This window comes from Amphiprion ocellaris, chromosome 15 (assembly GCF_022539595.1).
Source record: "Amphiprion ocellaris isolate individual 3 ecotype Okinawa chromosome 15, ASM2253959v1, whole genome shotgun sequence".
Lineage (NCBI taxonomy): Eukaryota > Metazoa > Chordata > Actinopteri > Pomacentridae > Amphiprion > Amphiprion ocellaris.
The window spans coordinates 19,122,508-19,149,408 of record NC_072780.1 but is presented as its reverse complement, the minus strand read 5'-3'; the positions used below and the strand labels follow the sequence as shown (position 1 = coordinate 19,149,408).

General features: G+C 38.3%; 1 protein-coding gene across 6 annotated transcripts in view; it reads right to left on the bottom strand.

The window, feature by feature from the left end:
* trappc9 (trafficking protein particle complex subunit 9) overlaps positions 1-26,901 on the bottom strand; it is a 267,319-nt gene that overhangs the window by 188,454 nt on the left and 51,964 nt on the right. For all 6 annotated transcript variants that reach the window (XR_008604175.1, XM_055018005.1, XM_055018009.1 and 3 more), the window contains 3 exons: positions 26,453-26,579; positions 26,159-26,291; positions 20,136-20,299 (listed from right to left, as the gene is read on the bottom strand). Coding sequence is in view for 5 of the 6 variants with exons in the window: in XM_055018005.1 (XP_054873980.1) it covers positions 20,136-20,299; positions 26,159-26,291; positions 26,453-26,579 (424 nt within the window). In the remaining variant the exon portion in view is untranslated. The remainder of the gene's footprint in view (positions 1-20,135; positions 20,300-26,158; positions 26,292-26,452; positions 26,580-26,901) is intronic.

The window sequence follows — 26,901 nt, the reverse complement described above, 5'->3', positions numbered from 1 at the left end:
GAGAAACTGCTTGACTTGGTCTAGAGCCAAAAATCCTGTGACTTTTCAGATGATCTGCAGGCTGTGTTAGCAGAGAGGAGACAAGTATAGAAATAAAGTACAGAGACTGAGAGGAAAATAAAGTATACTCTAGTGATAAAATTAATTCTGCATGGCTCAGAAACAGAATACAGAGGAGCAAGTTGTCAGCAAGTTGTCAAACGATACATTCAGCACAGTGAAATATCTTTCTAGAGTTGATGTGCAGAGTAGAGAGAAGACTGACTTTGTAGAGCTTTTCAAAAATGTAAACAGTAAAATATCTATAGCGTATAAAGCTTTTTCTAGTACTGGTACACTCAGTAAAATGTTGAACATGTGGAAAAAGTAATTATGAAAGAAATTCAACTAACATGTTCTGTTTTTTATAATAGACGAGGAGCTTTGAGTCCTCTCTCCTTCTAACCATAGTTGCACTGTTTCCATAGAGGCACAGAACTTTATACTGCAGTGAAAAATGAGTCCATGCTGAGAAAAATGTGGCAGGAGCGAAGAAAACAAAACAAAACAGAAACTTCTTGGAGCTAAAAGGGTTGAAGTCCACGGAAACAAGAAAATAACAAAATGTTCTTCGCTCTTATTCAATGCATTTTTGGTGAAACTGGCACCAGCATGATTATCACAGCCTTTGCAGCTGTTTTTATACTATCTGTAAAACAAAAGTTATGTGGACAGAATTTGTTTTAAACAAACTGGGAAAATATCAGTCTATATAAATTACTGTTCGAAAGTTTGGGGTCACTGATTTTTGAAAGAAAAGCGTTTTTTTTCAGTGAAGATAACCTTAGATTAATCAGAAATACAGTGCAGACATTGTTGATGTGGTAAATGACTATTCTATCTGAAAACAGCTGATTTTTAATGACCATTTCCAGCAACCATCACTCCTGTGTCCTAATGGTACATTGTGTTAGCTAATGGTGTTGAAAGGCTAAATGATGATTAGAAAACCCTTGTGCAATTATGTTGTTAGCAATGAATAAAAGTCTGAGTTTTCATGGAAAACATGAAGTGTCCTGGGTGACACCAAACTTCTGAACAGCAGTGTAAATATCCATAGTAGTGTGGATAAGGCCAAAAAAGCAAAGTTACAAAAGATGCTCAAGTATGAAAACGATAGGGTGTTGCAGAAACAGGATGAGGGATTCCTGACAAACACAGAAAAAACACAAATGTCTTATTTCACATCACTCAACCCTGGTACTCCAACACAGACGTAAAGATTCTGATGTAGTCCAATAAAAAGCTGACAGCCAGCTCTGCTCGCAGTAACAAAATCACTGAAGCAACATTAATCCCCTATTTTCCTTTTGTACGGGATGTGCAGAGGAAGGTGTTTTGTCCGTAGGAGACATTTGATATGAATGTGCGTAAAAGTATTTTAGAGGACAATTGAACTGAGCTGATGGTTATATACATAGAGTGCAATAAAGTGGCAGTGATGAACAAAACGTCTGACAGCAGCCTATTTTATGCTATTCCAAGACAACTCACTTTATGTTTACTCTTATTTAAATCAAGCACAACAGATTACTGTCTTAGGAGTCTGTTTTTGTTATCTATAAAGTACAAATGAATATTTATTTGAGAAATGGAAATCCTGTCTCATATTCCAAGATGGCTGCATCTACGCTGTGGTAGAAAGAGTAATGTTTTGTTTGTTTTGCCACAGATATCTTCCTATTGTGACTCGTCTCATCTTTTATTCATTGAGCTTCCACGGAGTACGCAGTGGGCTTCAGAGAGGCTCTCAACTGTGGCCTGTCGAAAACCACTACTAGGTTATGACTAAGGAGGCAGCGACAGGTGGGAACAAGTAATATGATGACCAGGGAAGGAAGTCCTGTCACCATGGTGCTACACTGCCGCATGTTGCCTCTGTTAGTCCTGTATCAAAGACCCCCCCGCTCAGTGATCAGACATGCAGCCAAAGAATAGAATCACAATGCACAGTATACAGATAAGCCCAAAATTAGTCATACCTATGGCATATTTTGATTCACAGTGAATTTTATTTGACCATTAGTATATTTCTGGATGAAAATGACATTAACAAGTGATAGTGGACAGTAAGATGTGATAGAGATGTCCTGTGGCACCGGGATGGTGGCAGTGAATTCTGTGGGTCCTATGGGTTGCAGTGTGGGACCTACCTACATCAGACTAATCCTGGTACATACCACAGATGCTCAGTAAGATTTGGATCTGCGGAGTGTGGAACCCGGGTGAACACCTTTGCTCTGTCATCTTTCCCGGGCCACTCCTGAGCAGTTTTTGCGGTGTGTCAGGGTGCATTGTCCTGCCGAAGGTGGCATCAAGGACTGCTGTTGATATTGGGGGGTTGGGGGATTGCTTGACCTGCAATGTTTAGGTAGGTGGTACATGTCAAACATCCATATGAATGTCAGGACTCAAGGTTTCCCACCAGGACATTGCATTATAACTAGATTATCGATGTTATTCACTGCACTTGTCAGTGGTCATAATGTTGTGGCTGATGGACATATATCTTTATGAAAGATGCCAAATCCCTAACAGTTTTGAGAAATGCTGCTTCTATTGCATTCCAAATGGTCTTGGTATTTTCTGCCACATTCTAGAGCATTCAAATCCACTATAAATTAACAATAGCTGATGCATTAGTTGTCTAGACAGTGACAAGTTAATAGAAGGTTGCAGACGAAACCAAAAAGGTACGGTTAGGTGAGCTTGACATTGTGTTCATTACTAAGAAAGTGGCTGCAAACAAGATATGAAAAGGCTACAAAGTCGTATTTAAGTACCACTGGCCAAAGCGTAAAGCATCATCACAAAGTACAAGGAGTTCCACACTGCTGGAAAATCTCAAACATCATAGTAGGGATGGTGACAACTGCGCTCAGAAGAATGGGAGTATGAAAAACCAAGAAGAATCCAAACAGCAACACTAAGGCTATTTTGATAAGTCTAAGAAATTCAGCCACCAACATCTCAATCAGACACTCCAACTGACACTAAACAAGACTGGTCTCCATGGACACCAACCAAGAAAGAGCTTCTGGTCATAAATTCTGTGGCTGGCTGAGAGGAGAATGGGGCTGTTTGAAAACAGTGACGTGGCTTTTGCTTGGCAAAAAAGGAGATGATTTAACCCCAAAGAACACCAGCTCCACAGTCACGCATAGTGGAGAGAATGTAATGCTTTAGGGAAGTTGTTTAGCTAAGAGGCGAACCAGACTTGTCAAAGTAAACAGCATCATGAGATAAAAGGATGACATTAAGATGACGCAGTCAGCAGAAAAACGTCTGCAAATCTCAATCAAGACATGCAGAAACACTGTTAGCAATTATAAAAACTGTTTGATGTTGTGGCAAATAAAGGCTTGGCCATTGATTACAGAGACAAGCTATGAATAATTTTTGACATGGCATTTTAAGCAAAAATGTAAAAATAAAAATAACAGAAAAAGGAAAAATGTATCCCAAGATTCATGGGTAGTGACTGAAAGAATGAGACCATGGATGCAAGTGCCCAAAATGACTTTTTTCCCATATTGTGAGATAGGATGAGGAGCTTGGACATCGGGTTAGGAGTAGTGTTGCTGCTTCTTCGCAATAAAAGGAGCCCGCTGAGGTGGTTCAGGCATTGGATTAGGATGCCTTCTGGACTCCTTCCTTTGGGGATATTCCAGGCACGTCCAACTGGCATGAGACCCCAGAGTAGACCCAGAAATTATATACCTCATTTGGCATGAGAACTCCTCCAGATCCCCCAGGAGGAAGTGCATAGTGTGGCTGGGGAAAGGGTTGTCTGGAATGATCTGCTTAGATGGCTGACATCACAACCTGACCCCAGATAAGCAGAAGAATATATTATCTATCTATGCCTAACACAATATCTTAGCATTTTGTCACTTGTTTATGTCATATTCAAAGCTAATTTTGGCCTTAACGGTATTCATGAATGAGGTGCCAACAATATGGACAGTATTGTGAGGAATCAATCTTCAGGGGAAAAATTATGAAAAATGCAACATGTACAAGGGTTCGAAGTAAATTATACATTACTTAGATTTATGCATGAAAAATCACAGGAAGGTTATAACCTCCTTATCACTGACAAAAACAGTTTTGATATTTCCATCTGCTGCCATCTTTTTCTCTCTTCAGTGGAATGTGATGTTTTATCCGCTTGTTCTGTTTGAACTGTGCCTTTTTGCATTTAGCTCTTGTGATCCCAACCTCCCAATTTATGACAGTATTTTGCCTTTTTTAAAATAATCCCACTCAGGGTTTTTTCTGGACTCAAAGTGAAAATATGGAGAAAAAATGGTTATACGAGTGTCTTTTTTGGATGTTCGCTTGAATAAACTATCGTAAAAAAACATTTCAGATTGTGACGCACTGCTTTCAAATGAGGGCTATAAATGATTAACTGGCATTCAAAGATTCTGTAATTGAGAAATCTTGATGAGGGTTTACAGGTATAGATATTGAATTAATAATAATGCCACTATGAATAGTATCAGCCATGATTAATGTTTGCATGTAATGACAGCTGTCCTGGGTGGCATCGTTGTAAAATCTCGATGAATTTGGTTAAAGTGAGGTGGGGTTGTTTGCTGTTTATTTTCACTGAAAGGTGTGAAGCAGATACCAGTATTGTATGTACAGCTTCATAGTAATTGACATTTGATAATAAAACCATGAGTGTGCAACGGTGGTCTTCAAAGAGTGAAAATGTTGGACACAAACTGAAACAGACTGATAAAAAATTTAACCAAACCTGGGATGCATGAACTAATTAGAAAAGACAGACAAGACACAAAGAGGACCACAGCACCTGACCCAAACAGAAAAGCTAATACAATAATTTAAAATGCAGTCCACCCACAGACTGTATATAAAAAATGGATATAGACTCTTGGCCTGAAAAGTGAAGCCAACATTGAAATGCCTTACACTGCATTTAGCCAGAAGGAGGCGAATTCTCTGGTCGCAAAAAGAAGCCTAATTGAATAGAAATCCATGAAAAAATTATACTATTTCTTTCTTGATTTGTTACTTCAGTAAGCATTTTCCTAATGCTTCCCAATCACTAATTACAAGATTCTAATACAGCATCATCATCATTTTGTAAATTATATTTCCATTTGCAACAAAATCGACAATAAAGCAGGCTATGTTTGTAATTGACATCTTGCTGCTGTATTACTGTGCAAATTGTCCCTAGGTTCTCCAGGTCCTGTTTCAGAAGACCAAGATAGCTAGGGGCAAATGATAAACTTTCAAAACCATAGTCCACAAACCAGTGGGTGACATCAACATCACCATGTCCCTATTTATACACAGAAAGAACCCCTATATCACCAATCAATTAATAGGCAGCTATAGCCAAAAAGAGCTACAACCGTCTTACAACAGTCAGTCCTACAAGAGGATAAAGGCACAGAAACTTATTTGAAAAATAATTTGTTGAAAAATGAATAATTAAAAGTCCCGTTGTAGTATATTCAGTGTCTTCAACCCAAAGTCACAGAAGTAATTATCATTTAAGAGCATGTTTTGAAGAATAGATAACCATTTTCTTACAATTTGTTCTTCTGCGATTGGTACATTGTATGCACAATTAGGAAGCAAGAGAGTATTCTCACCTTACTATTATTGCTATGCACATTTTCAGACTCCAACCCTTATAAACTTGAACGCTTTCTGGATTTAATCATTTTCAGCTAATGCGCATTGGTGTAAAGGGGAAGATGTGGCATGAAGTGATTAATGTCTTTTATTATGATGTGCTTAATTATTAGGTAGCTTTATTACTTCAGCTAAAATGGGCCAAAATATGGATTTAACAGACTGAAAATTCAAAAGAATCATGAAAGATGCCTTTCAAACAGATGCAATTCACTTGAAATAGTTAAAAAGCTACTGAGGTATGACTCCCAGAAAACCTATGCTTTGTTGTGAATAATCAACGGGGCTACAAAAAACCCATGAAGGAGAAAATGTACCCATTAACTGTACAAGACTTGAGAAGAATGACATGTCAAACTACCAGAACACCATTATCTTCCAGTGCTAGCATATTCCAAAACTGTAATCTATCAAGAGTGCCCAGAAGTACAGTTTGTCAAGTGCTTGTACACATGGCTTGAATGGTTGAAACATGATCAAAAGATTCACAAGTTAAAGTATCAAGACTGGGCCCGGAATTTCATGAAGACAGATTTTCTAAGGGTAGTGGACAGATGAAATGGGACTCTTGATGGAGCACATGGATGAACCTGTGGCTGGCTCACTAATCACTAATGGACATAGGGAACCACTTTAAGTTAGGTGCTACCAACGTGGAGGAGGGGTGCTGCTATTGGCTGCAATTATAGAGGATGAGCTAGATGGAACTTTTTATGTTGAATATGGATTGAAAATCACCTTCCTAGACCGAGAGCCAGATCCTGGAAGATACTGTCTTCAAGCAGTGGTGCAGGAAGAAGTCTGCAGCATACAAGAAGGCCATGATCTTTTAGCAGACTGAGCTTCGCCGCGTGTAACCAAGTATTTCATTGCTTAGCTCACCAGCAGAAGCCTCAAACATGATCAAATAATTGACCCTCTTCTCATTTTACTTCATTCCAATTGAAAACTTGTGAGCCCCTCTCTATTTAAGAGGCTGTGGTTGCGTTTTCATCAAAAGTTGAACAAATCAAGAAGTGGAGCAACCGTTGATGGAAGACTCATGAAGTTAATGAAAAGAAAGGTGGCTGCACTTGTCTGGAATTTTTTAAAGGTACCTACTTGCTACACTTGCTCTGAAGAATTGAGAATAAACAGGTGTGGGGGAAAAAAATCCATTTGAGTTTGAGTGGACTATTACTTCTGCACACTAATATTTGCGTAGTAATTGTGCACACTTGTTCACTTCTCCTTGTCAAACATTCAGGTTTGAAGTTTAGCAACGTTTTGGATCGATGACAAGCATTGTATTTGTGCAACAGTAACATAAATCCTGAAGAATGGAATCTGTGTAATGACTGTGTACGCAGTGTTTGACATGCCATCGCTCCTGCTTCAGCTTCCAGACAATGGTTTGGAATAATAGGGGGAACATTGTTTTCTGCTCCGGGACTACAGTTGGTGCCAAGTTTGAGGGCAACCCCTTCACTTTACTCAGCATTTGGCAAGCAAAACACAGCAACTTGGTTCAGGTCTTAAAGAGTGCCAGCATTTATTTATCGACAAACTTAACTGAGCATTTACTGCTACATTCATTGCTCCACTGGCTACCATTAACTGTCCCAATGGCCAGCACCTGCCTACTGCAACCACACTGACAATCTATATGTAGGTGTGTCTGCTCTGCACCACTCACATAATAAAGTTACTAACACACAGGACACACTGATGGATGTAAAAGGAGACCATACTGACTAGACTGAGTATATCTGGAACCCAGTCTAGCTAGAGCGTTGCTTTTTCACAAACGAGTTGACCCATGAAGACCGCTAGTGTTCACAGCTTTACAAATTTAGTCAGGCTTCCATTCAAATGCACTACATTTGGATGGACGACTAACCAAATTTTCGGAACAAAGAGTTGAGCACATCAACGAAAACAGTTGATGATTCAGCTTTCCAGCGAAGTACAACACCAAAGGAGGAGGGGGTGCAATGAGATTATGTGTTTAAAAGAGCAACAGTTAAAGCTGAAGGAATGGAAAATGTAATGGAAAGCCCACTACCAAAGAACATAAGAGATAATGGAAATAGAGACATTTAAAGAGCAAATATCCCAGCCTCTGATTTTTGGAAGAAATGTGATGATTTTCCAGTGTCAGTTACACATAAGTGGCAGGGTGATGCAGAAGTTTCAGCAATACAGTACTTAGCACGTTACTTGTGCTGCGAGATTGGGCACATATATCTGTTGTTTGCGATGGGTTGTTGTTTTATTGTTTTGGGGGGTTTTGTAATTTGTGTCATTTTATTTTGTTAATTGGAGAATTCAACTTGGTAAAAAAACAGCTGGGAGTTGGAGCTGCTTGTGTGAGAGAAGCAAGTTAGCAACCATTGTGAAGCGCATGTCAACTGAGGTGAATAAGTTACTGTCATCCGCCAAAAAGTGTGCAGAAAAGTTAAAATTTCAGTATAACAGTTGTTCACATGTTATGTACCGTCTTCACTGCCCCCGAAAAGAAAAGTCTGGTTCAAGCAATGTTAAAACTGTGTCTCTCCGTCTCTCCTTACCATTAAGGAGGTGGTCCACAAAGTGAATTTGAGGTAGCAGGTACAAACCATGATAAAATAAAGACACCATAAAAGCAGATGTCTCCCTGCCACTGATCTGGAAAGATAACACCTTATATGCTTATAACTTAATCAAAGACTCGGGTTCGAGATTGACCTCACTGTGTTAAAACCAGAATAATTTATCAGAGTTAATAGTACTAACCATTCATGAACTCTGGATCGATTCTGTTATGTGGGGAAAAGCTTCCTCCTGCACATGATTTCATACAAAATGTGCATGGAGAGGAGAGGCTGTTCAAAAATGAGTCTGTTGTCAATGTGTTTGTGAGCCGAGACAGAGAGCAGGGCGAAGTACCACAATAAAATAAGATTTTTATCCATTTCAAACTGTAACAAAATAGAAAACCAATACATGGCAATCAGTGATGATATTGTAGCAGGCTGCAGCAACACTGATCTGATGACATCAAACTCATTTTCGATATTGCCCGACACCTCAGCTAATGTATCACAATCACTGCTTGTTGGACTGGCAGTGGCCAGTTGGAAAATTTCAACATATCGTCCAGCTGCACATGCAATCGCTATGACATGATCTATTTGAAAAGTCCGTTTCTGATGCTGTTTAATGGATGTACCAACTCCTCCCTGACAAGTGCAACAACAGTTCAGCAATACTTAAACTCATTTTTAAAAATTTCCATCCTTCACAGACTTCACAAGTGGTCTCAGCTTACAGTCATGCTCTAATGTTTAAAGGGTTAAGGCGGCAGTGAAGTTGGAAAGCTTAAATAAATATCCTGACAGCTCTTAAAGTATCTTGACTGTGGCACAAAAAATAAAAGCAATATGGATAATTGGACTTAACTGTGCCCTGGCTGTCTAAATTTCGCCCATTCATCTAGTAACCACCTTTAAATATTAGAATTTCAAGTGGATGATTTCTCATAATTAATAGAATGAGGTGGTTAGACAGCAGTAAAAATTAGATCCACCAGATTAAAAATGCATATTGATTAACATATGGTAATTTCTTCAAGTACTGGTTCTATTTAAAGCATTTTACTCGAAAGCAAAATGGTTTCAGAAGTTACAGCAACAAAAAAAGCCGAAGTTACATAGAAAAAATCTGGATGATCAATTGCACTGCAATGCAATTAGCAGGTTGGGTTGTGTCCTGCAGCCGACCAGGCTGTTCTTCCACTGAGGTAATATGAGTGTTTTGGCTGAAATGTCACTTTCTGTCAATTGAAAGCTTTGAAAAAGACTTCTCCAAGTAACAGTGGGACAATTCAAGACATTGTTATTCAAAATAATAAAAACCTAAAACAAAGCAAATTTCCTAATGCCCAACAGAAGCAGAATAGCACATGCTGCAGTACAGCTGCAGTGCACAAAGAAGTATTTTTCAATACGGCTAATAATTTACATATTTACTACTACAAATATAGTTTATTTTAAAGACATATCATTATGTAGCAGCTTGCCCAGTGTCACTGTGGTAAGCATAAACAAAAAGAGGTTCTGTCATAAACACTGGTGCCATACTACATTAAATAGTGGACAGAAAATATATATGATGATATGAAAATCTTGATTAAACACTGCTGGTTAAAGTACATAGAGAACATGCCAAAATATTATTACACATATTATTTAACAGACTAGCTACTGTATGTTTCAAATCAGATCAGACAAAATGATTCCAACAGTCAAACTTCACAAACCAAATATCAAAATGAAAATACGTAAAATGTGGCAGACAAGAAATTGCTGTGTAATTTCAGCTGGAATTCAGACAGTTTAAAATCACACCGAGCCACGTAGAGCTTTTGAAAATGGCATGAACAAAAAGTTATATGTAGAAATGATATGTAACATAACTTATAAATTAAGAAATAGAAATAAAAATTTTTAATTTTTTTTAATTCAACAAAGTTACTGGTTGGATCATTTTTGACATCAGTGTGGGATAAATGAAGAATGTGAAGACTAGAGAGGTGCCACTCCATCTGCACCAACCAACAAAAACACTCTGTAAACATTCTAAATAATAATCATACAGTACATACAGGACTTTACCACAGATATACTCTTTTGGAACTAGGGATGCAAATTCAAAACAGTTTTCTTAACCTATGATTGACAACATTATCAATCAATAACTGGTTAATTGACACAAATGAAGTTTGGCGAACATAGGCCCATACACTGAAAGCTATTTCTAGCCACATACATGTGACTTTTGCATCAGAAACAGCTTGGTAACATTAGGGACTTGACTGTTGTGACCTTCTGACCCATCTTGAATAAATTAGCTCTGACTGGAATCCATTAACCACCACACAAGTCTGTGTCATGGTGGGCTGTTGCTAGCTAAACTCCCACAATGCTCTCTGTTTGTCAACACGGATCTAGCTGTCGTTCAAGTGATCACCTCCTCAGGTCACTACAGTATTAAACACAAAGTGCAGTCTTCAGTCTCATTAAAAAATAAGAGGCTCCACCTGCTTGCACTACCGTACAATACACTGGTCTGACTCAGTATTCTTTAATTACTCTGCCAAGAGGCGGAGTCTCAACAGAGTTATGTGATGATTGGCGTTGATTTGTCTTTTGGCAGGGATGCAGCTTAGAGTCTGGATCCATGAAATTTTTAAAGATTTCAGCCATTAGAAATGATACAAGGAATGAGCAGATTTGGCAGAGTATTGCGCTCTATGAGTGCTTGTTTTGGCCTTTAATCAGTTACTTTATTAACAATTGATTGGTGAACGATTAATCATTAATACCCCTGCTTGGAGCACAGGTAGGATGTTTTCCTTTACTTTTAAAAATGATGCATATAGTCAGATTGCATGCCATGGAAAATCTCAATTCACTTCAGTCGCAGGTTATGATAGGCTATAATCTATTAAGACATGTCTTTTATCTGTGCAAACAAGTCACAACAACAATGGCTACCACTGTATAAGGACAGACACATTTTGTGATTTTATTGAACAATTGTTGTGGTAAGAGTGCATCCTGTATATGTCATCAATCAATAGAACTGCTTAAACGGTTCTAACAACAAACACTGCCACGTACAGCCTGTAGGAACAAAGTGAAAGCCAAATTAAATTTTTAAAAAGAAGTCCAGTGACACACTCCAGACGGAAGCTGATCTGACATTAAAATGGCCTTCAAAGGTCTCTCAGCTTAGATGTGCTGCTTAATTGATTACAAGGATTCTTTCTTTGTACTGTAATGAAGCCTGCTGCAAGAACACAGCCTAGGAAATAACAGTGTTGAAAAGGAAGTAATCTTGATGGTGGGTTATCTTGCCACAATTAGATAGAATAATGTGTGGACAACCGGATATGCTTGGAAACTACTCATAAAGCATGCATTAACAAAACAATTGAGTGAGAGTGAAGATGAGTTGACATAATTCTTCGAGACTGATAATGTATATTACTGGTAATGCAGTTCTTTTCCAGAATAGATATTACTAAGCAGACAAACAGGAAGAGGGTAGCATATAAAGAAGATAAGTTTAACAAGGGCCAATAGAACAACTTAGAAAAAGTGATTTTAAACATCCTGTTCACACTTGCATACGTGATAAATAACAGTGAAGAAGCTAAATGTACATTAATAGTTATTATAATGGATTATTTTTAAGATTGGTTTGTACGTATAAGAGGCAGAGTTTGTAGGATCCAAAAACGCCGAAACAATCCTGACAGGACTGATAACAATATTAATGCAGTTTCCACACGCTGCTGCTAACTATCCTCAAGGACATCAACAGCAGAGACACAAGGGAAAAAGTTATTTTGATGTTAAAGTTTTAACACAAACATATAGCCAATACATTAAACTGGTAACTCACAAAGGAGACAATAAAATGGTGAACATTTTTAATGAGATTACTGTATTGTACCTGCACTACATCTAATTTCATCGATATGTCTAGCACTTTTCTACATTAATGAAAATATAATACAGGATGTGAAATTAATAACAATAAGTACTGAATGTTGTTTACCATATATTTCAATATCCACACAAAGTTCAAGTTCATTTAGGGCTGCATAACGAATTAATGCATTTCCATTGCCAAGTGTAATGTCTCCACAGCAAACACTCCTGCAGACTGTGAATTACATTTCTTTGATGCATCTGAGGAGGCTGCCTTACTCTGGTAAACAAAGCAAAAGGGCTTTGAGAAAGACATGTTTTTATTCCTCAAAGTAAGGTACCAAAAAGTACTGCTTTTGTATGCATGTCCTTTTGGTAACAGACAACATAATTGCACCCACTAATATTTGCGGTGAAACAGGTAATCAAAATGAAATTTCACAAATTATAAATGTAGCATTGGTTTAAGTGGGAGGAGGCACCAAAATAAATAAATAAGTAAAATTATGAAATATGTAGAGTTAGAAAGCAAATATCATTCTTTTGATTGTGAAACCATCAATTATTCATTCCCATGTCAAACGTTGATCTTTAGTGAATATACATTTCATCAGTAGGTTTTCTCTGGCTGGAAATGACATAAACAAGTGGCAGAAGATGGCAAGACATGGTGTTAGAGATGTTACTGATACTAATGTTCGTTGCCTTTTTTTTGGCATGTTTACTAAGAATTCCATGTCCAAAATGACTGATGCCCTTTTTAGTAATCAATAGCAAAGTCTTCATTGGCCACCATAGCAGTCACATGGATCCTGTTATTATTAACCTTTCTACATATCTCCACTGGGATTTCAGACCACTCCTTTTCTGTAGTGATCTCCAGGTCATTGAGACTCAAGGCTTCCTTGCCATCACTCTGGTCTACAGTTCTCTCTATAGATCCTTCATGAAATTCAGGTTGGGACTCCTGCTCTGTCACTACAAAATGTTTCCGTTTCCTGTTAACCATTTTTTGATGACAGTGGCTGTAGTGTTCAGACTATTGTCCTGTTGGAAGGTCCAGTGCTGCCTAGGACATGCTTTTCCTCAGACTACCTGATATTTTCCTCCAGAATCTTATAGTAGTCCTCTTTTCTCATGAGGCTGTTTTACTTTGACATGGCTGCCTGGCCAAATCAGCTAAAAAAGCACCGTCAAAGCATCACATCGATGCTCTTGGAACTGAATGAACACAAGTCACGCTCGTGTCTAAACAATTTCATTTTCATCTCATCTGACCACAGAACTGATGACTGAAAGCTTTCTGCTATGTCCAGGGGAGCTTGTGAGTTCCAGTCTTGGACAAGTGGGTACCCCCCAGTTAGTGTCCATGGAGACCAGCCATGTTCAGTGTCTGCTGGAGTTTCTGCCTCAATATGTTGCTACCAGAACTGCTCTGATTCATGATGGCCTTGGTAGTTAATCTTGGGTAATTCTTAGCCCCTATCATTCTTGTCAGTACACTTTTGGCTTTCTAAATATTTTTTGTGACAATTGTGGACAAAAAGTTATTCAGCTAGTCAACTAGTGACAAATTCTAGACCACTGAGTTAATTGATGCCCTGGTAAGGTGTGGCTTTAAAGGTCACTGAGAAGATAACATGACCAGTACACAGACACTCCTTTGACTGGTGGCAGCATCCTCATTAACTCTATGCATCACAGATGTGTGACTCATTACTGAAATGATTTCTGGTCTATGATCCCACTCTTAATCTGACCTACATGGTTTTCAATTTAGTTGTACTTGGTTTTTTCATGGCATCCATTCTGTTGTAGGGATGATGAGTGTTGAAATAACAAAGAATTATTCCTCTATGTTGCAAAGAATGGTCAGAAATTAAGAAAATATTACATGCTGCATTTACATCTTTGTTTCTTTATGATGCTTTGCACTGTGGTAAGTGGCACTCGAAAGCACTTGGATATGACTTCACAGCCTTCCACCTTGTGAGCAGCCACAATGATGAACCCTAATAACAAGCTCACTGAGCTCTTTGGTTTGAGCCATGACTTGCAGTTGACTGATAACTGACCACAGAACTACTGCATCACCTAATTTCAGTTTATAGTGTATCAGCTGTAAAACATGGTATAAATTTCCAGGACTATTTGAAACGGTCAAGAAAGTGCATTTTCAGACAAATATGCAACAATTTCATGGGGTGTGAATAATTTCGGATGTGTCAGTTTCAGTAAAATGTTAACATCTTAAACACAATATCATTCTATCTTTTGCTCCTTGGTAAAGTCTCTTCTAGCAAGAAGAAACTTAATGGGCAAATAAAAAATGTATAAATTAAAATATGGCATGGTAATGAATAACTTTGGGCTTAATTGCATTTTTTTTCTTCTAACTGTGCCGACTAATTATAGTCAAATTATGAGTTAAAAGGGCTAAAAAAATATATACAAAAAAGAAAAGAACAAGTGTTACTGGTCACTGCGTTGCTGTGAAATCCCTGCTTTCAACAGAGAATGACAAAGGAAAAGAAAGAAAAGTGGAAATTGGAGGAATATAAAGAAATGAGGACAAAGCTATACCCCAAATCTGGAGAAGATAAGCACTGGAAGGATAGAAGGAGACAGCTTCGAAGAGTCAAGGATGATAATGATTAATTCACAAGGTGTTTGAACAATAAAGTGGCAGAAGAGCTTTGTTGGTGGCATCTCTTTTGGCAGGTCTTACCTGCTTCAACTGTAAATTCCTTTTTTCCACTCTTTTATACTTTGACCTTTTGACATTTGGCCTTCAACCAACCGTGCAGAGGAACCGTGTGAAGCAAAAGCTCAGGGTAAAAGAAGAGGAAATGAATAAAAACAAACACACTTACTCACTTTTCACTATTCTTGTTTGTTTTAACAACTACTAAATTTAATTCACTTTAAAAAAAATGTTTAATTGCTGGTAAGTTTTGGAGGGTTGGTAATTTGTTTGTGAAATACATAGCCATTTGGTAAAACATAAAATGCTTATTGTATTCATTAGTTTGTATTTTTATTTCTCACCTGCAAGTAGTCAATTCTGATCACTCCATGCTTGTGTTTGTATTGACGAAACAAAGTAAATTGTTGTAGCTAGAGTGAATTCTTTAGGTAACATTTTCCTAAGTAAAGAGTTTGAGTTTATTCATTCAAGCTGTCTGTCAAAAGTCTAAGTGAAACTACAGATGGTGTTTTTCTAATTCAGGTCTCAGGAATTCAGCTCTTTTTGCTTGTTCATCCAACTCTGAAAATAACTATCCCTGGGAGGCAAAACTATATTTGCAGACTAAATCATTTCCAACAACCACAACAACAGTGCAGTTTCAAAGAGAACTCTTGTTAACTAGAGAGACTACACTGTTCCTTGGAGTCCGGCCAGCAGGGAGCAGGGTTTGTGAGAAGCAGCAAGGTTCGAAGGGGTATATACGGTAGTTAGTCACTGGATGACTGTCTTCAAATCCCAGACGATATTAATTAGAGTCTTGTACTATTTAACATTGGCAGGCCAATTCTTTTCAACCTTCAATCAAGGACAGGACTGGCCTTCTGTTCAGAAGTCCCCAAGAAACAACAGATTTGCACTCGTACCATACTGTCATTGAGTCATGAATTCTACATCAGAACTGGCCATCAAAGGATTTTCTATCTCTACACAAGAGCCCTTGACATACTTGTGAGAGAAATGCATAGAATGTGATAGAAATATGCAATTGAGCCATGAAAGACTGACAGAAGCTGCCTGGTAAGAATAGATCTGTGAGCGTTAACCCTTGGAGAGAGGAAGCATGTAGGCTATCATCACAGAACCCTGGGGCCGTTTTGGAAATGTCAGATCAATTCAATATGCACCGGCTCCCCGTTTCTCCTACTTTGCTCATCAGTGTGTGATCAAACTCCTGCCGAGACCACAGGTGTAAGTGGTTAAAAATAGAAAGTCTTTGTTTTTGTCTTGGTTTTATCCTGAATTTTTTGCCTTCCAAAGGTTGAATAGCTATTTTCCTTGTACGGTCCAGTTGGGTATGTTTACGTCATCAGGAGAAAGGTTTCTGACAAGAATACAAAGCGAATACGGATTTTATAAACAATTACTCATCATCTACAGACTTTAATTGCCTTTCATTGTCTGTGTATGTCTTTGGGCAGCGAAAAATTCACTCGGTTTCAATGCCTTATTTAATTTTGGAAGTAATCTTTGGTTACATGCCTGTTTGAGTGCACTGGAGAAAGTGAGTCGAGACTAGAATGCTTCTCTGTGCCCAGCTGCCTAACTAGAGTATACTGATGTATCTGAGGAGTTTAGGGAACATCAGTAAATTGTAGCTTCAGAAAACAGCCTAGGTTACGCTGCATGAGTCTCTGCATGCCCATCAGTCACGCCAAGCCACCAACCACCACAAGTAAATTCTCAACCTGTGGGAAACTCTGAGATGCCATTAAACAGCCAACATTTTGCCTTGCATTTATTGCAGGGAGTGCAACCGAATCACAGCTAGGAACAGAGCTGTTGCTGCTGGAGCATCAATATTCCAAATCCAACCGTTAAAAACCCCTTTGTCTCCATGAAACTTGTCCTGTGTTGTGACAGGTAAATGGCCATCAGAGCAGCCCCGCTTCTTGAAGCATTTCAGCACCAGGCAGCAGCAAACCAACAATAGAATTTACTACTGCTTTTAATCAATCCAAATAAGCTACCTTTGACTAACTAACTACCGTTGACTAATCTTTTTTAAGCTCCAAGACTACCCTTAATTAAAAAGAACAGGTTAAATACACAAAATAGTTATCTGCACCTTTATACGCTGACAATCATTTACATAATGTGTTGCAAAATTACTACTGTGTGTGTGGGAACTGACAGAGAATGTAACCCTTATAATGTATTATTCAGCATCAAAAGGCACACTGAAAAATTTGGGTACAAATAATTCATGTCCTGATGCACCTAAAAGAAAAAGTTGTAAAAAAGTTTGGAGTCCTGAGCATGGACTCTGAGACAAGGTAGTTCTACAGAGATTTCAAGGGAAATCTGAATATGGAGATGCTGAGATATATTGCATTAGTGTATGATTTCTTTTTACAATTATTTGTATTTGTTAAATTTATGAGGTCCTTGGCAAATGCATACATTACCGTTCAAAAGTTTGTGTTTTTCAATGAAGATAACAGTCTAGACATTGTTAATGTGGTAAATGACTATTGGAGTTGGAAATGGATGATTTTTAATGGAATATCTCCATAGGGGTACAGAGGAACTTTTCCAGCAACCATCACTCCTGTGTTCTAATGCTACTTTGTGTTAGCTAATGGTGTTGAAAGGCTAACTGATGATTAGAAAACCCTTGTGCAGTATGCTAGCGCATGAATAAAAGTGTGAGTTTTCATGGAAAACATGAAGTTGCCTGGGTGACCCCAAACTTTGAACGGTAGCGTATAAATAAGTCAACGTGCAAGCAGAGACATCTCAATCCTCCTATTTTTGACAGATCAGTATTGGCTAATAAAAAGTTTAAATCCACCTGCCATGATAACTCTGCATCATCAGTGACATTGACGCTTAAAATGCATTCACCAATTCTTTGATTATAATAAATTAGTGGTGGGACGCAATTAAAAAATTTAATCTAATTAATTACAGGCTTTGTAATTAATTAATCACAATTAATTGCAGTTTTGTCAAATAACAATATTTGACACAAGAAGTGAAGTTTTTCAATTCAAATAAAATTGTGGTTGACAGTTGAATCAATGAATAGACATATACGTGTTTATAATTTAAAATTTATTTAAAAAAAGGAAAATGGGACATTTAGAAAAAAGTGATTTTGATGACTTAAAGCCTGAATTTAGTTGTTTTTTCCACTGTATGGCACATAAAATCAGCATAAGTAGTTCAAGGAGCTTCAGAAAGTTGAAAATTCAGAGATTCATTCTGTTTTCATCTTTTCTGGGTCTGATAAGTGGTCTAATTTTGATGGTTCTTTTTATAGGAATATCAATTTTTATTTATTTAATTTTTTGATAAACAAAAAGTTTATAATTAAGTTATTAAAAGAGATATTTTTGTTGTTTAGGTTATTCCTCCTCCAAGGAGGCAGAGCCTCGACGGAGTAAAAACTTAAACCACAAAAATGTTTCATTTCTATTTATCTGCATTTTTCATCTGTCTGCTACATTCACAGATTAGTGCAAATCTAAGTGCAATTAGAGTGATTTTATTCAACATTTTAAGACTTTCTGTAAACTGAAGCACTGTCTATAAAAGTGGTCTATCATGGGATGGCTACACTGTTAGCCGTTAGCATGACTTGTAGCTAACGTTAGCTCTGGTGCTAACAGCAACATGTTTTACATTGAGGTGATACCGTCGGCTTGAAGTGCTGCAGTGATCAGAAAACTCTTTGCTGTACAATTTGCACACAACCAGGCTTTTAACCAAGCTGCCATCGGGAAGATTTTTAAAAGGAAAATTTCTGCCCAACAAGCTCAATCTTGTCTTCCTTCAATGTTCACCAGTGCCTGACTTCACTCAGTGCTTCCTGTGCTTCTTCTTCATGGCTACAAACAGACTTTACGTTCATTACCGCCACCTACTGGGCTGGAGTGTTCATCAGCGGTACCGGTAATTAATCGAAATTAACGAGTTAATGTCCCAGCCCTATAATAAATCTTTTTCTTCTACATCACAAAATAATTGCAGCAACATGACATCAATTGTTCTATATAGCACATGAATAAGTGTGAATTTTCATGAAAAACATGAAATTGCCTGGGTGACTTCAAACTTTTGAATGGTGGTGTATATTATGTTATCTTAAAAATACCAGTTATTACTTCTGTAAGATTTAGTATTGGTGTCAGCCTCAGCATTCCAAAATGAATCAAGTTTTTTTTTTGTCACAACAGATGGTAATATTTCTTCATACTAAAGATCTGCCAAGAGTACATGGAAATATATTTGTAGATTGGAAATTTCAACATTTAGAGTTGCATTTGGAGGAATACAGAGCTCCCAAACTGCAAAAATAAATCACTATGGGCAAAATTAATTGAAGAGGAAGTGTACTGTCTCAATAGAACAATAATGAATCTATTGGAATTCTAAAGAGGAACGAATACATTCTTAGTTTTGAAGTGAATATGTGTTCTGTATTTTCTGCATCTCCTGGCTACACTTCTAACCACAGGCTGAGGGTAGCATTAAAAAAAAAGAGGAAGTACTTCATAAAAAAACAGTGATTTATCATTTTGCACCCTATCCGTAAGATACCAAACACTGATGTAAAGCAGCAGAAATCACACCCAGTTAACATAATCTCAGCACCAAATTCAGCTGGGATTTTGTGTGAAGCATTCAGCTGCTGATGTGCGCCATCTACAGGCAAAGGAAACCAAGAATTACTCCAATGCTAACAATTGTGCCATCTGTACTTATAAGGCTATCACAACTTTTTGGGGACTGTTTCCAGAAATATACCTTCTTTTTTTTTGTCCACACAGACAAAGACAAAAAAGCAAGAGGGAGAAACAGACAGCCGGGGTGATGGGGACTGCAGAGATCTGAGGACTTGAGCAGGTGTTGAACAAAGAGATGGAACACAGACTGAAAAGCCACAGGGGCATGAAAGATGTAGAACCAAAGACAACGGGGTAGTGACCTCTGTAGTACTGCAGACATGGGGACTGCAAGAGGCTGGAGAACAAACTCAGTGGGCGGTGAAGTACATCAAAAGCTGTCCTGTCTAAAACAGCCTAATAAAACACACTCTGCACATCGCTGTTTGAAATCTATATATATTGCTAATCCGCATATTGTCCATTATTTCTTCTTTGCTTTGCTGTACTAACACAACTTTATGCTTATTTAGTTATTAAAATTTGATATTCAGGTTATAAAAGGAAGAAAGAACAGACTTTAGTCATCTTAACAGAGCTGCTCACCTTTGGTGCTGACCGTCTTAGAGGTGAGTTCCAGAGTCTCGATGCCCTCAGATCCAATGTTTTCCAGGGTGATGGTCAGCTGCTGCATCTCTCCGTTGAAAAGCTGAACAGACACAGTGCTGGACAGTTCTTCTTTGGACATGGGCTGAGCTGTGTGAGCTGACCTGTACAAGCAAATAAACAATGGAAAGGCATTGTTAACACTTGGAATTGGGGCAATATTGCAATTTGATTTGTGATAAAAATCAATAGTTAAGTATTCACTATGTAACAGATCTCAAACATGTGATGGAGTATTACCACTTGATTTACCACACAGGAGAATGGCTTTAACTTTTAAAACCATTGATGTGACAGTTTAATCCCTACTTTGGATGCGCTGCATAAATTATACCGAAAACTGCAGAATATTTAATTTGCATTGTTCCTAGTGGGGCTGTACAGTGGTTCTGTGGTTTGCAGCTAGAAGATCACCGGTTCGCATCCCGGTCTGGGCTTAGGATCGTTCTGTGTGGTGTTTGCATGTTCTCCCAGTGCTTGTGTGGGTTTTCCTGCAACACTTTGCATCAGTCTTTTTGACTTATGACAATTTCTAATGAAATGATGTCCAACTACATGGAGTTAGGATAATTAGCTTTTCCCTCTACAATCAAAATGTATTTTAATAACCAGTTTAAACCATCTGACACGCAGGCATGTTAAGAACTCAAAGTGAAGAAAAATTAAGTTATCAAGCCAGTTTCAATATCTTTCCATTTAAAATTAGTGTTAACTGATGCTGACATTTGAGTTGGAATTTACAACTAATATTAAGTTAATGCAATTATCAACATTATTTTGTCAAGTCATCAAAAGAATGTTTGCAGCTTGAAGAGCTCAGTAAATTATTATTATTACTACTATTATTATCATTATCATCATCATCATCATTATTTTATCTAAGGCTGCACAGTGGCTTGGTGGTTAGCACTGTCACCTTGCAGCTAGAAGATTCGCGGTTCGCATCCCCGCCTTCCCTGGATCTTTCTGCATGGAGTTTGCATGTTCTCCCTGCCCATGTGTGGGTTTTCTCCAGGTACTCTGGCTTCCTCCCACAGTCCAAACACTGCGAGGTTAATTGGTGATTCTAAATTGTCTGTAGGTGTGAATGTGAGTGTGATTGTTTGTCTCTATGTGTAGCCCTATGATAGGCTGGTGACCTGTCCAGGGTGTCTCCTGCCTACACCCTAAGTCAGCTGGAATAGACTCCAGCACCTCCTATGACCCTACTGAGGATTAAGTAGTGTATAGATGATAGATGGATGGATGAATTGTTCCTAGTCGCGACTTCAATTTAAAATGATTAGCTGAAATAAAAGGGAAAGGGTTACTTAATAATGGCATCGAGTCTTCTTTAAGAATGGTCTACGGATGCGCAGCACTAACAAACTACTCAATCAGCATGTATTGTGTGAATGCAACGCAAAAACATTATTTTTTCATGACAGAAATAAATCCTCAAGACAGTACAGAATACACAGGCTTCTATAGCAAAAACTGAATCCACTCTGAATGGCATCATGAGCAAAAAACTGCTCATTCACTGTGTGCTGCAACTTCGAACCATGTGCGTTGTGTTTCTGGCCACACCTGAGCCAGCGAGCTGCAGCTGCAGAGCTATAACAAGCTGCCAGTGTCTGTTCTTTGTCAAGTAATGCAAATGCTGAAGCAAAAAACAACGTACGCTATAATCAAAGATCAATGTGCTGCGCTCTGCAACTTCATCAGACCTTCTTATTCTGGAATAAACTGGGCCTGAGCCCACTGGGGCTGAGCTCAATCTCCCAATATTTAAACCGTGGACAGCCGTGGAGAGCGTCGCCTTACATACTGATAGGCAAACCCAAGAGAGGGACTGTGCATAGTTTACATGTGGCACAACAGACATAACTTCATTATTTACATTTTCTGATTGCAATATTATGTTTCTCAACAGTTTGTGCAATATCAGTCTCAGTATTATGAGTAATATTTCATTTTGAAGTACAAGATCTCAATGGAATATTTCATTGTTTAGGTGTGATATTTCCATTTCATGTGCAAAATTTCATTATCATGTGTAATATCACTCTACTACCTCTGAATCAGTGCCATAACCATTTTATTCTAGTCCTATTTTAGCATATGTATTTATATTTTGAGTAACGTATCATACTTTTCTAGGCATTGCTTTTTCTCTTAGCAATATCTGGCACAAGAATATTTTTCAAGATGAATAAAGTTTTTTCTTATCTTATCTCTACTCTTGTGTCAAAATTGTGAAGCCAGCCATCACGAACTAACTACCAATAATCCTTCCCTGAGCTTGACAGCAGAAAGAAGTAAATGCTTGTAATGTAAAGATGGAAGTGTTTTTTAAAGCAACACATCGAACAATCTAAATGGTGTTAAAAATAACCAGTAAAACATATAGATTGCATGTAAGCAAACACTATATTTGCTCTTTAAAGTGAAGGAATAGATGCACTTAGACTTAAAAATGCAATGACAACTTAATGCTAATGGTTAAATACGAAGCAACAGGTACTGCAGCTTTGTGCTGTAGGCAAGAAGTCTGTGAGACACCTCTTAGAGCTTTGAAGTCAAAACTGAAGGTCTACCTGTGGACCCTGTGAGAACACCCAAGAGACCACGTATACACTTTTATTCTATTTGCTTGATGTGTCTGCAACAGTACTCTTCTAGCTCTAAAGAATAAAAAGATTTTCCACATCAAAAGCCACTGAAGTGTTGTACTTACAGGCATGACCTAAATAGTGGATTTTGCAGCAGCTCTGCTGTCAGAATGATTTACAACACTCCAACAGGGTGCTTTACCTGTTATTTTCTGCTAGTAAATTACCTCATGACTTCCCCTCTCATGTTTCCTGCTTTTACTGCATTTCATCTCACCTCGAAGGACGTACATGAAAACTAATTCACCTGCTGTTCTGATGTTTTGAGACTGTAGCTACTTGACATCAGAAAAAACACTCCACAAATATTCGCAGCTCAGTATTTAGTGATGCAGCCACGATTTTCACTGAGTTTTGTTGAGGTTCTTTTTGGCACATTTCTATACACATAAAGTCCAAGACCGTGCACAATATGGGAGTTAAATGTACAATACTTGGCTACATTTAATTTCTGCTGTAATGTGAATGTCAGTTTAGCATAGTAATGCTGACTGTCATTATCAGCATTAATCACCAGCGTCAGCTACAGTAATTTCTAAATGTTTATTGTATTTAATCATTCATTCTGAAAATGTCATTACTTTTTGCCACTGGCAAAATTCTGATTCGCATAACAACTGTGGTTTCATTCCATTTTGAGTGAAAAACACTGTGTCACATACTCATTATCTTTAGAAATCCTTTTTTTATGTTAGAAAGACTGTTAGGTTAGAATCTTGTCATAAATATTTAAGTAAGCCTGGCATTGCTAGTTTGCATAAAGGGCCATGAAGGGAGTTTCTGTACTCACTATAAGATTATGATATATAATTTTACAGTATGTAGAATAACTATAATTTCAAAAGGCATGTATTTTAAGTCTGAAAGATATTTCAGCATCAGTAACTGCACAAATATTTCATAAGGTAATGTAATAAAAAGGCGAGGTGTACATAAATTGGTACATCTTGGGAAGTTGGTTGTCGAGTAAGACTCGAGTGAAAACTGCATTGAAAATTTAACCTTTTGTTACTTGTCACACATTTGGGTATCAACACTGTCTAAGCAGAGTACAGTCTGTGAGTAATTGTGACACTTTTCATTGTTTTGGCTCTGTGCTTCAGCAAAATGGATGTGAAATGAAACAATGACTATGAGGCTGAAGTGCTGACTTTCAGCTTTAAGGGTTATGAGGGTGTTCACATCAATCGTGGGTGAACACAGAAGGACTCGCTGCCCTTTTATATTTTTATAGCTAACCAGCAGAATGTTCTTGACTGTCGAGAATACATTTCACGTGCTGAAGACCAGATTGAAGCTAAAATGGTCCTTTAATATGCTCAAAAAACACAATGCAAAATGTGTGTTGCAACTGCCAGCTCATTTGGTTTTGTTCATCCATGAAAAACATTGTGGACATCTTAAATGTTAAATTAACCCTCTGAACCCCAGAACCCACCATGAGTTGGAGAGGCATGTTTTCTTTTTAAAAACTGCCAAAATTACACCATTTATCAGAGCCAGAAACAGTAAAATTAAAGGAAAGCATCAAACTTTCAACTTTCTGACAGTCCTTAAAGGGATTTTGTGTGATGTATGATTCTGTCGAGAAAAACAACCAAGCACGCCAATGGTCACATAACTCCATCCCGTTCTTTGGCAGAGTTATGTGACCATTGGCGTGCGCTTCTCTGCCTGTTTTTCTGTCAGTCCGTTTGCCTGTCCATTCGCAACATTACTCAAAAATGGACTAACGGATTTGGATGAAATTTTCAGCTGCAGACTAAACGGGACTTATCCGTCGGAAATCATACAACTACTGAGCAGCCTTGCCAGAATACTGCACTCTCTGAGTGCTTGTCTTGTTCTACATGTTTATTCCAAAATTTATGAAAAATAAACCATTTCCACCAGGTCCTGTGAAAAAGACATTCTGAGATCCCCAGCACAAGTCAAGGCATGTCATCAACTAAGTCATGACCGACAGTCATATGACAAAAATTAAGGGACTTCTAAGGTGAACTGCAGGCTGTGTTTACACAGAGCAGAGAGGAGGTGAAAAAGAAATAATACATACTTGATCAATCAAATAAATGCACCGTTGCTCAAAAATGGTATACAGAGGAGCCAGACATCAGAAAAATGGGCCCACAGTGAGCAAAAATTTGACTGGAGCAAAAATATACCCAAAAACGTTTGTGGATCTAGACGGTTAAGCAACACATGTAGTCCTGTACAGGCAGTGTGACTATCAGCTCGTGTAGATATTCTGTTTGTTCTACACCCATGCTTTCTGCTCATGTGCATTGGTTCTAGCTGCATGCTGCCTCAGCCCCGTCATCTCTGTGCTGTGGTATTAACACAACTGAAAGCATGTCAGAAGTAGAGCATCATCAAGCAGTCAGTTAGAAAACAGATTTATTACTCTGCCAAGGAACGCTGCGGAGTTACGTGACGATTGCCGTTGGCTTGTCTGTCTGTTTGTTGCCAACATTATTCAAAAACAAACTTACGGATTTGGAGGAAATTTTCAGGGAAGGTCAGAAAAGACACAAGGACCAACTGATTAGATTTTGGCAGTGATGTAGCTTATAGTCTGGATCCATAGATTTGTTAAAGATTTCTGTAGAAATAGTAGCACAGCGTAATTGTAACTATGACTACAAGTGAAAACTACGTCAGCTAACTGCTGATGAACACGTTTGCGATTCTACTACAAATCCACCGTTGCGGACTCATCCATTGGAAATGATACAAGGAACAACTGATTATATTGTGGGGGTGTTTCCGAGTCCCATCAATTCCCGCCGTCCGCTACATATTTAGGTCACGCAATTCAGTATCCGTACATAATGCACACATGCATAACACATGCCTGTGCTCAGCACAAGGTCATTTTGTTTGTGGGTACATCTATATTAAATGGACACATTCTATGGTACCATGATTTCTGATCATCAATAACTAATAAACAAATGCTGCATTTCTGAAAAAAATGCTTCATTTCTGACAATCCCATATGGGGGAATGAACAGCCTTGGCGGGGTGCTTTTCTTGTTGTTTTTGTGAAACTGGGTCTAGAATCAGACAAATCTGTGCATTTCCATTTGGGCAATGTTGGAACCTGTTGTCATCCATGATGACAAAAAACTTCTAACCAGATGCTTACTTCTGACCTACTGAGACCCCTGACATTACCCTCATAGCAACAACACAAGATCCTGTATACACTGGCTATTTGTGAAAAATGGCCATCATAGTGGGAACAATGTCTGGTGGTGTAATGCAGACAGATGTGACCACACCATAGAAGAACAAAGAATATCTGACCGTGGCAGTGATGTGCTGAGCTGGAGGCGAGGAAGAGAGGGAATGACCTCCACCAGACAACCACCAGTCTTCACTCCCACCAGGCCCTCCAGCAGGCAATCACTGGTCACACCAAACACTGACGTGTGGTAACCTGCGTTCAAATGGACAACAAACTGCTTAGAACAGTGAATGGAACTTTTTTTTTTTTTTTTTTTTTAAACTAGTTTAGAATGAAAAGATAGTATCTGCTTTGACCAGTTGATTATTATGTGCAACATCTGTGTAATAGAATAAGTTTTATGGTGAACTGACCGTTGACAGTGATGTTTCCAGCTGTACGTGGGACACCGACCAGAGTAACAGGGTAGAGGCCAGACTCAGCAGGCAGAGACAGCGCAGCAGGCAGAGATTCAAACTCCACTCCAGAGGTCAGCAAACCCTGAATACAGCACAGAATAGGAATGAGCAACATATACTGCTGAAGCAAAACCAAACTTTCATCAGAAACTTAACAGACAATGCTGTGATGTCAAAGCTCATAAAAACTGAGTTTAAAACCTCCACAAAAATAACCAGATCTCACATATTTTGACGCTTTCTGCTTGCCTCGCTAACAGAGTTTCCATTTGTTTTCCCTTTGAAAAATGAAGTGCAGCTGTCTGACTCAGTGTGACGTATCTCTTGAACTGTTTCATGCGATCCATCATCTTAATCTACCCATGATGCGCTGAAGATTAAATCTCTGTCAGCATGGAGTGGTC